General features: G+C 38.7%; 1 protein-coding gene across 3 annotated transcripts in view; it reads left to right on the top strand.

The window, feature by feature from the left end:
- ECT2 (epithelial cell transforming sequence 2 oncogene) overlaps positions 1-8656 on the top strand; it is a 61736-nt gene extending 53080 nt beyond the window's left edge. For 2 of the 3 annotated variants that reach the window (XM_006890345.1, XM_006890343.1), the window contains 3 exons: positions 4710-4817; positions 5690-5836; positions 8475-8564. In XM_006890345.1, coding sequence (XP_006890407.1) covers positions 4710-4817; positions 5690-5836; positions 8475-8564 — 345 coding nt within the window. Of the gene's footprint in view, positions 1-4709; positions 4818-5689; positions 5837-8474 lie in introns of all 3 variants that reach the window. The other variant, XM_006890344.1, reaches the window with a different exon arrangement.
- The last annotated feature ends 487 nt before the right edge of the window (positions 8657-9143 follow it).

Below are 9143 nucleotides of genomic sequence, written 5' to 3'. Positions count from 1 at the left end.
CCCCTCACCACCGAACCACCAGAGGACCCCTCACTACTGAACCACCAGAGGACCCCTCACCACCGAACCACCAGAGGACCCCTCACTACTGAACCACCAGAGGACCCCTCACCACCGAGCCACCGGAAAACTCAGTAACACTAAGCCACCAGAGCTCCTAATAAAAACAAAATGTATCATTTTAATACGTAAAAAGTAAGTTAATGGGAGATTTTCTTTAAAACACAGTCTATTAGATTGCTAGACATAAGATGACCAGTAATAATCCTAACACTGAAATAGAAATAGCTAATACAAAATTTCATAAGGGCAAATATTAGCCACAAGATGGCAGCAAACATTTAATTATATCCTGGTATTGAATGCTTTGAACACAATTCTTGCAAGCTGTTGAAAAGGCAAAATATTCAGTGACTTCGTTTGAGTCGTCTTCTTCATTAAAAAAATTCTACACGTGGTAAATGAAAAACTTAAGTCCTGCGCCAGTACCTTGTTCTTTGGGACTATTTCCCCACAATGAAGGCACCGTCGGGAGGCTTCAGTCCCATGTAGGTGTGCCTACTGTTGGGCCTCCTGCTATGGACCGTCCAGGGGGACAGACTTGGAGTTGACTGACCCCCGGGTGGGCTTTCAGAGGCAGGAAAACCCACAGGGGGACACTGCCCACCCCTCCCCATCTGAGCAGGTCATGGATTTGAACTGCGTGCCATTGGGTTTGCAGCACAACCCCCAGAGTGCCCTATAAGTATACAAAAGGGCTAAAAATGTCAAGAAAACAAAATTCTCACCACTCGGCCAGTAAGCAACATCATGACAGATGGGGAAAAGATTGAAATTGTTAGTGATTTAATCTTGCTTGGATCCACAGTCTCTTGGTACCAGCAGTCAGGAGATTGACAGACATGTAGTTTGGGAAAGTTCACTGTTTAGGGGTCTCTCCAAAGCCCTGAAGACCAGTGATACCAGTTTAAAGACTGAAGAATGCCCGATTGAAGCCACAGCCTTTCCTGTCACCTGCTGTGTGTCTAATGCATGAGGGTGACAGGAGGAGAATTGATGCATATCAATTGTGGTATTGTGGAAGGGTGCTGAGTACACAGCAACTGCCAAAACAGCAGACATCTCGGAGAAAGTGCAACCGGCACGGACCTTAGGGGCAAAGACAGTGAAATTTCATCTCACATGTTTTGAACATACTGTTAGGAGAGGCTATTCCTTGGAAAGAAACGCGATGCTTAGAGAGGTCAGCAAAGGAAAGGAAGACCCTGGAAGATGGATTGACACAGTGTCTGCCTCCGTGGATCAACTGTGTCAAAGATGTTAGTGATGACATAGGGCAGAGTTCAGACCTGTTAGTCATAGGCTTGCTGTGAATCATACGAGATGGCACTTAACAACAATCCCTTATTTATATGCCAAACTAAAGCCGAGAGTCAGGATTGGCTGGCTGTGCATCTGAGAGCTGGACAGTGAATAAGAAGGACAGAGGCAGAATCAATGCCTTTGAGTCGTGGTGCTGTAGAGGAGTGTTGAGCATACCATGGACTGCCAACAGGACAGAAAGGTCTGTATTGGAGAGGATGAAACCAGTTTATTCTTGGAGGCTAGGATTTTGAAGCCCCATCTCCTACACTTTGGCGTGTTGCAAGGAGGAACCAGAGCTTGGAGACGGGCATCATGCTTGGAAGGGCATAGGGTCTGCGCAGAAGAGGAAGACCCTGGATGAGATAGATGGACAGAGTGACTGGGAATATGGGTCAGGTGTGTGTGAGACAGTGACGTTGGCTCAGGACAGGGAAAGTTCAGAGGGACCCAGGGATCCTAGGGTCGCTCTATAAGGCATAGTCGACTTCCTGGATGGCACGTAACTATAGCAGCAGGGTATTGGCTTGAGTAGAGCTAACGTGAGAATGCCGAGATCATTGTTCCTAGTCAAATGCTTCTCTCCCTCTTCATCAGTACCACAAATTCCATTTTTTCAGAATTTAAGGGTTAACATTTTTTCCTTGAAAATTTTCTCTCTTAAGAAACTTGTGTATGTATATACTTGACCTTAATTGTACAGCCTTAATTGCATAGTTTGCACTCTTACATTTCAGTTGTCAGAGGTTTAAATGATAGCCTGATAGAAGCCATCGCTTTTATTATTCATAATAGACATTCATTAACAAATGTGCGTACGTAAAGCACCTGGCCTGCCCTTAGTTGGGTAGTTTACGTGGTTGGCATTGAATTGATTGCCACTCATGATCCAAAAATTTGTTCTATGAGAACTGGACGCTTTGTGCATATCAGCAATAACAGAATCCTTATGGAAGCAGTTCCCCAGGCTTTTCTAAAATGTTGCCACTGCGTAGATTGGACCCGCTAAAGTGTAGCCGAACATTAGAACTCTTGGGCCACTCAGACTTTTCCTTTTTTTATTTGTTTGGCAGTTTAGAAATAATCACTGTGTTTCAGTAGTAACTTAACAGTGATTCTCTGAAAAATCATACTTCCCTATATTTTGGTCATATCATTACTAACTATGTGTAATGATACTATGTTTTTGAAGTTGTAAACAAAGTTTTTTAATTAAGTATATATTAGACTGGAGATAGAACATATGTGAGAAGAATTAATGTTCATAAATCAGTGTTTATAATAACATAAATAGTATATATGGGAGTCAGGTGGGTAGTGGGAAAGGAGTTGCACTACCCACCCAAAGGCAGGTGGTGTGAATTTCCCAGGTATCTACGGGAGACAGGTGGGCCGTCTCTTGTCTTTTGATTTATAACCTCTGAACACCTGCTGGAGGATCAGCAAAGCGTTGATTGCTGCCGAGTCGAGCACGACTCATAGCCTCACAGCGACCCTCTGAATGGAAGACCTGAAGCCTTTCTGTAACTGTCGTCTTTTCTCAAAGTTGATAGCGTTTCCAGAGGCACATTGTTAGGAACTGGATGCCATTCCTGCTTTGAATTGTGTATGTTAATACAGTCTTTTATTGAAACTACTTTGTTATTTTTGTAGCCTCGAGTCAGAACTGACTCATAGTTGACCCTCCAGGGGTTTTCAGAGGCAGTAAATGGTACTCAAGGGAATTGTCCATCTTCTTCTGCAAAACAGCTGGTGGATTGAAACCACTTGCCTGAGGTTTGGCAGTTCCATTCTTTACCCACTAGACCGTCAGAGCTCCCTTCTACTTTCTACTACTTTCAAGGTCAAATCATAGTTTAAAAAGACCTCTTTTTCTAACAATCAGAATGAATTTAGGTGATGATGGAATGATGCTTTACTAATCCTGGTTATTGTGCAAATGAGAAGGCTTGAAACAACCAGAAGTTGTAGCCTGGAAACATGCTTGCTTTGCGGTAGCAGGGAGTTAGCAGCAGCTCTGGGGGCCTGGTGGTGAGACTCTGCACTGCTATCCCAGAGGTACGCGGTTTGAATCCATCTGCTGCTTTATGGGAGGATGGGCATCTTCCCGCATGTGGTTAACCGCCTCTGCAAACCTGCTGGAGGGTCAGCTGTGGGTCGGTTCTGACTCAGTGGGACACAACAACAGTGATAAAAACCTAGTACATAAGGACTTGTGCTGACACCCAGAGGTAGACAGTTCTAATCCACCAGCTGCTTTGCAGTCTCTTCCTGTCCCGGACAGCCTCTGGAGGGTCAGCTTTGAGTGGGTTCTGACTTGATGGGACACAGCACTGGAAACGTGAAATAGCATCAGGCAAAGTTGGACAAAGCAGAAGAGCCAAAACAACGTTTATACATTTTATCATATATTACAAGGCTTTTGTAAAAAACAGTATATTCAAGCTTTGCAAATAAATCATAAAAAATTTTTGACATTTAAAAAAAAATATTTCTGTACCTTACCTTGTACCTTGTGATCTCGGTAGGCAAGATAGATCAGGCATTTTCCATGAGAAAAAGTTAGAAAGAAATGGTATTTTATGAAGTTGCATACAGTTCTCTAGCTACAGTCACATCCCTGAAAGGAAGAGCTAGGCAGCTTGACTTGCACCGCCCAGATTTAGACATTTACACTCGGTTAAAATCGCTTTCTTCTGAATACCCAAACATAATTGGGTATGTAATATTTTAATTATGGAGATTAGTTGTTTAAGGTTAATTTTATTAGTGGTTTGTGGTGTAAATAAAGGGTTTTGATACTTTTGGGTTGTAATACTTTTCTCAGAAAAATGCATACCCCAGTTTTTTCTCCATATCAAGTGATGTATTGGACAACCAACCCCCACCTCCCAATAGTTGGTTCACAGGTAGTAGTCTGATTTAGAATGCTAATTGTGGAGGAATGAGAAATAGAGAATTAAGTCTTAATTTGATGACTATCCTAGTCACCTCAAGGAAGAAGTTGGCGGATCCTTGTTTCACAGAAGGCTTTATGCTTAAGTATTAACTCAGGTCTGGTGTCAGTTTTTCTAACATGTTTTAGAATTGTTGTGAAGACACCATACTGAGTTCTAATGCTCATTCGTTTGGTATCCATGGTCCTTGTGTTTAATTATTCCTTTACAAAATATTTTTGTTATAATTTCAGATTAGAAATGGAAACATTTCAGAGTAGAAATTATATCAAGCACATTAAAAAATCTTGAGCCGCTTTTTCGAATAAATATTCTCATAGGGAAGTATCTGCACGCTTAAAAAAAACTGGTGCTTTTTATATTTAAAAATAATAAAACTCTTGTCAACAGGAGAGTCTTATTTACACTGCTGACCCCGAATCTGTTGAAGTAAATACAAAAGATATGGACAGTACATTGAGCAGAGCATCAAGAGCAATAAAAAAGACTTCAAAAAAGGTAAGGTTTCAGTGAAATGATTATTTAATATGTCTCTAAATTGTGTCTTTTGGAATACGATACTAAAATGTAATATTGCCCCAAACAGTAGCATATACATAGGTTGTTTAACAAATAGCCGGCACAACAGATATAACTTACTGCCTTTCCGATTATAGTGATGCCTTTAAGAAACATACTTCAATATAATATAAATCTGTAATTGATGTTTAGATCTAGAAATGTGTATATTCATCGTAAATGCTGCCTGAGATTTGCCCCAGAGAACAGATGGTCAGGACACTAGAATCCACTTCTGATTCTGGCAGAGTGCTTTCCTGGTGCTGAAGAGAACTTACCGTATAAGGGTTCTTCAGGCCTATTTAAAATGTTGATGGGACTTTAAAAAGTAGATCTGGAAGGTTAGTGTCCTGGGGAATTTTGCAGCCACGTTGTTGGACTGGTAGATAATAGTTCTTTTTGGTTTGGTTGTCTTTCCCTTTGAAGAAAGACCTTGCACTTGACTCCTCTTTGTATACCTCAGCACACGTAAGATGTGTGATGTGCATATAGACAGGCCATCTCTTTCAGTGAAGAATTGGAGGTTCTGGATAGTTTTGGAGTCATCCGAGATTGCCTAAGTCAATGGGCAGAATCCATCAGAAACTCCGGTTTCTTCTCTTGCAGGTCAAGTTTTTATCCCACTTTGTAGGGCTTAATTCCAGTCCTGTATCGATTTAAGACGGACTAGTCCACAATATACTATGTTTTTCTTACTGCTTTGTGTTTCACATTATTTGAAGGAAAACTTTTGGTATACCTCATGCAGAAATGTTCTTTTAGCTCTGTCAGGTTTGTGTGAGCTTGGTTGACTATGCTCTTCTTCAATCTAGGTGACACGAGCGTTCTCTTTCTCCAAAACTCCAAAGAGAGCTCTTCGACGGGCTCTGCTGGCAGCGCAGAGTTCGGCCGAGGGAAGAAGCCCTTCCAGCAGTGACAAGCATGTCATGAGCCGGCTGTCCAGCACCTCATCTTTGGCGGTAAGTGACTTTGTGTAGTGGACTCAATAACATTCTCCTGCCTGTGGAGTTAGTGTGGATCTTGTTAACCTTAAAAAAAAAAAACAACCAAAGAACAAAACAAAACGAAGAAAACTAGGTCTTATTGCTTCTATCACTTTTTAGATTCCAAGCCTTTGAAGTGAATAAAGGCAACTAACTGATAAACCTTAATGAACACTTCATATGCAGTATGTTAGATATGGAAAGCTCCCTGGTGGCACAGAGCATAATGTGTTAGGCTGCTAACTGCTAGTCAGAAGTTAGACTTCATCCGTGTATCGGAGAAAAATGGAGTATTTCTTCCTATAAAGATTTGTGGGCTCAGAAACTTGATGGAGGGTTGCTTTTGAATTGTCTTTATATAGGGTTTTGTTGGGATTTGTGATATGTTTTAAAATCTTTAAGAGGCTGCATAGTGCAGCCTGACCTATAACTTTGTTAGTGAGAAATAGCAATCATTTGGTTCCTACAGTTTGGTTCCCATATAGAGCAGAGATCAAACGTTTTATTTCTTTCACTCTCTCTTATGTGTAGAATATGATCAAAGCTATGAATTTCAGAATTAAAAGGATTCTAAATTTTTTTACACTTTTTTTTAATTGAGATTTTAACTCAAATTTACAGAGAATTTGGATTTCCATTCATTCTGTTTTGTACATTTTCCTCCCTACCCACCCCCTCAGTTTGCTTTTCTCTTTGGAAGAAAAACACCCTAAACTTTCATTGTTGCACAGTTTTCTCTCTTATCTTCCCGCCCCCATCACTTTGTTACGGAGTTTATTCTGGACCCTTGTCATGCATATAATACCTAATCATATATTCCTTTTAAGCACTTCTTTCCCTCGTCTGTTTCAATGCAGTGTACATCATTTATCCCCTCTTTTCTTAGTTTCCCACCAACCCCCATGTAAGTCCTATTTTATAACAGTGGCTTTATGCAATACTTGTCTTTTTTGTGATTGAGATATTTCACTCAGTTTCATGTCCGTTTTGTATGAGTTTCTTGTTTTTCGGTGCTGTGTAGTATTGTGTGACTATACCACAGCTTCTCTCTCCCATTTGTTTGTTGGTTGGTACTTGGGTTGGGAACAGTGCAGCAATAAACAGAGGTGTGCATATTATCTGCTTGGGTGGCAGCTCTCATTCTACCTGCCAAACTTGTTTTTCAGAGATACTAGAAGGAAATAAAGATTTATCAGATTTTAGAAGGTTGTACTCTAGTAATCTTTGTGACATTTGTGAAGATTTAGAAGATATGACAAGCAACAATGGAAATAAGGCTTGTGAAATTTAATGTGAGCTTATTAGCTTTTGACATCTTTATTTGTGAAAACCTCAGAAAAGAGGTGGACAGTCTCCGCCCATGTAATTTACAGCCTCTCAAAAGTACTGGTGCATCAGCTGTTAGGACAGTACATAACAATAATTTATGAAAAGTAAAAATAGTCTTCCTTCATGGACTCATGTACTAGCAGGACTTTTGTTTTTATTATTTTTGTAACTGCTTTGGATTTGCAACATTTTTGCCATAATGGAACTTTCTGCACATTGACACACAAAGAAAAACAGCTTTTGCAAGGTAATTTATTCTTTAGTCTGTAATCACTTGCGTTGGAAAAGAACAATAATATTTTTCATGAAAAAGAGATTTAGATGTCTAATTTGATTCTTCTTTTTAAATATATGGCATTTATATAAAGTTCATGATTTTAAAATGACATATCTTAACTATTTTTCTTCAGGAAAATAGAATGTTTTTCATTATCTGTTAAATCATAATGTTGTTAGCACATTGATAATACTTGCCAGCTCAGTTCTTGAAACACTTCATTTTACTGCTTTGTTGATGAAAATTTAGAGCCAGCTACTTGTTGGCTCTGGGTTTGGTTAGCCATTTAGATACATTAAAATAAAACAGTAACTTTATAAAAATAATTTTAATTTATACCCTCTTTTGCATTGTTAGCATTCTCAATGTTTCTTGTTACTAATTCTGATATTTCACTTAGACCTCTGTCAATCAGTTTAGACAGCTTCGCAATCTCTATTATTAGAAGCATTTGTATAGTGATAGTTCAGAATCATATCTATATACCGGTATAGAACAAAACCGGTTTGGGAGCTTATGACTTAGGAGTTTTAGGGAATTATTTTCATGACGTTCTTTCTTTCCTTTGGGTTTTGTTCTATAATTGGGTTAAGTAGAATCCACTAAGATTGCACTTTTATCACTTAAAAAACGTGCCTATTAATGTATTACTGCAGTTTGGAACCAGAAATACTAAATGATTAGCATTACACAGATAATTAGTTACCTCAGTAAACTAGTATCTAAGTCTTATAAAAAAATACTGAACTACTATATTAAGTTAATAATTAGCTCACTAGCCTGTCCAGCCTTTTATTTTCAGAATGCTAAAAGAACTGTGTAATTACGTATTCTCCCCATCGTACTCTCCTAATTTGGAGGGATTTATTTAGTTAAAGGGTCTAGAGATTTCACATGTCTTAATTAATTGTCATAGTAATTTGTGAAAATAAAGATGATAATATGTGTAACTGTGTCTCTTTTTTTTTTTTTTTTTAAGAAAAAGCAATAAATATCTTGTCTTTACAGGGTATCTCTTCCCCATCCCTTGTCAGCCTTCCAGCCTTCTTTGAAAGGAGAAGTCATACTTTAAGTAGATCTACAACTCATTTAATATGAAACATAAGAATTTCATTACAGAAACTTCAGATGCCTCACACTCAAGCAAGAAACTGACGTAAATGGTACTTGGCGTTAGCACTCGGTCGAAGTTGGAGAGAAGATAAATAACACTATGCCGTTTGACTTTCCTTTTGAAAAGTAATGTTTACCTCTTATATTTTCAAAGAGTTAATTCATGTAAAAAATGATACTGATTTTGATATAATTTATTGTTTTGCTTGACTCCCTCATTTGGACACCAGCAATTTTAAGTTATTCATAACAACACTAGCTTTGGACCCCCGAGAAGGCCATTAACTTTTGTTGGTAGGTACTGAATACTGCTCTGAATCCACTAGTCTATTGTTCATCAGAAAATTTATGGAAATACATATTTGTATATCTCAGTTTGTGCAGAAATTAGGTGGTATTATAATGCATAATGGGTAAAACCCAGCAGTTTTTTTACTTAACTGCCTTGTTTCACATGTGTTGTTTGAAGCAGTGATTTAACTACTACTTGACATAGTTCATTTTCTTAAATGTTCCAAGATGTAAAACATGATTTTGAAAAGCTTTGCTCTTTTTTTACAAAGA

The sequence above is a fragment of the Elephantulus edwardii genome, unplaced genomic scaffold (genome assembly GCF_000299155.1).
Source record: "Elephantulus edwardii isolate Elephantulus edwardi_28Jun2011 unplaced genomic scaffold, EleEdw1.0 scaffold00088, whole genome shotgun sequence".
NCBI lineage: Eukaryota > Metazoa > Chordata > Mammalia > Macroscelidea > Macroscelididae > Elephantulus > Elephantulus edwardii.
The sequence above is the reverse complement of the archived record's forward strand: the minus strand, read 5'-3'. Positions and strand labels throughout refer to the sequence as shown.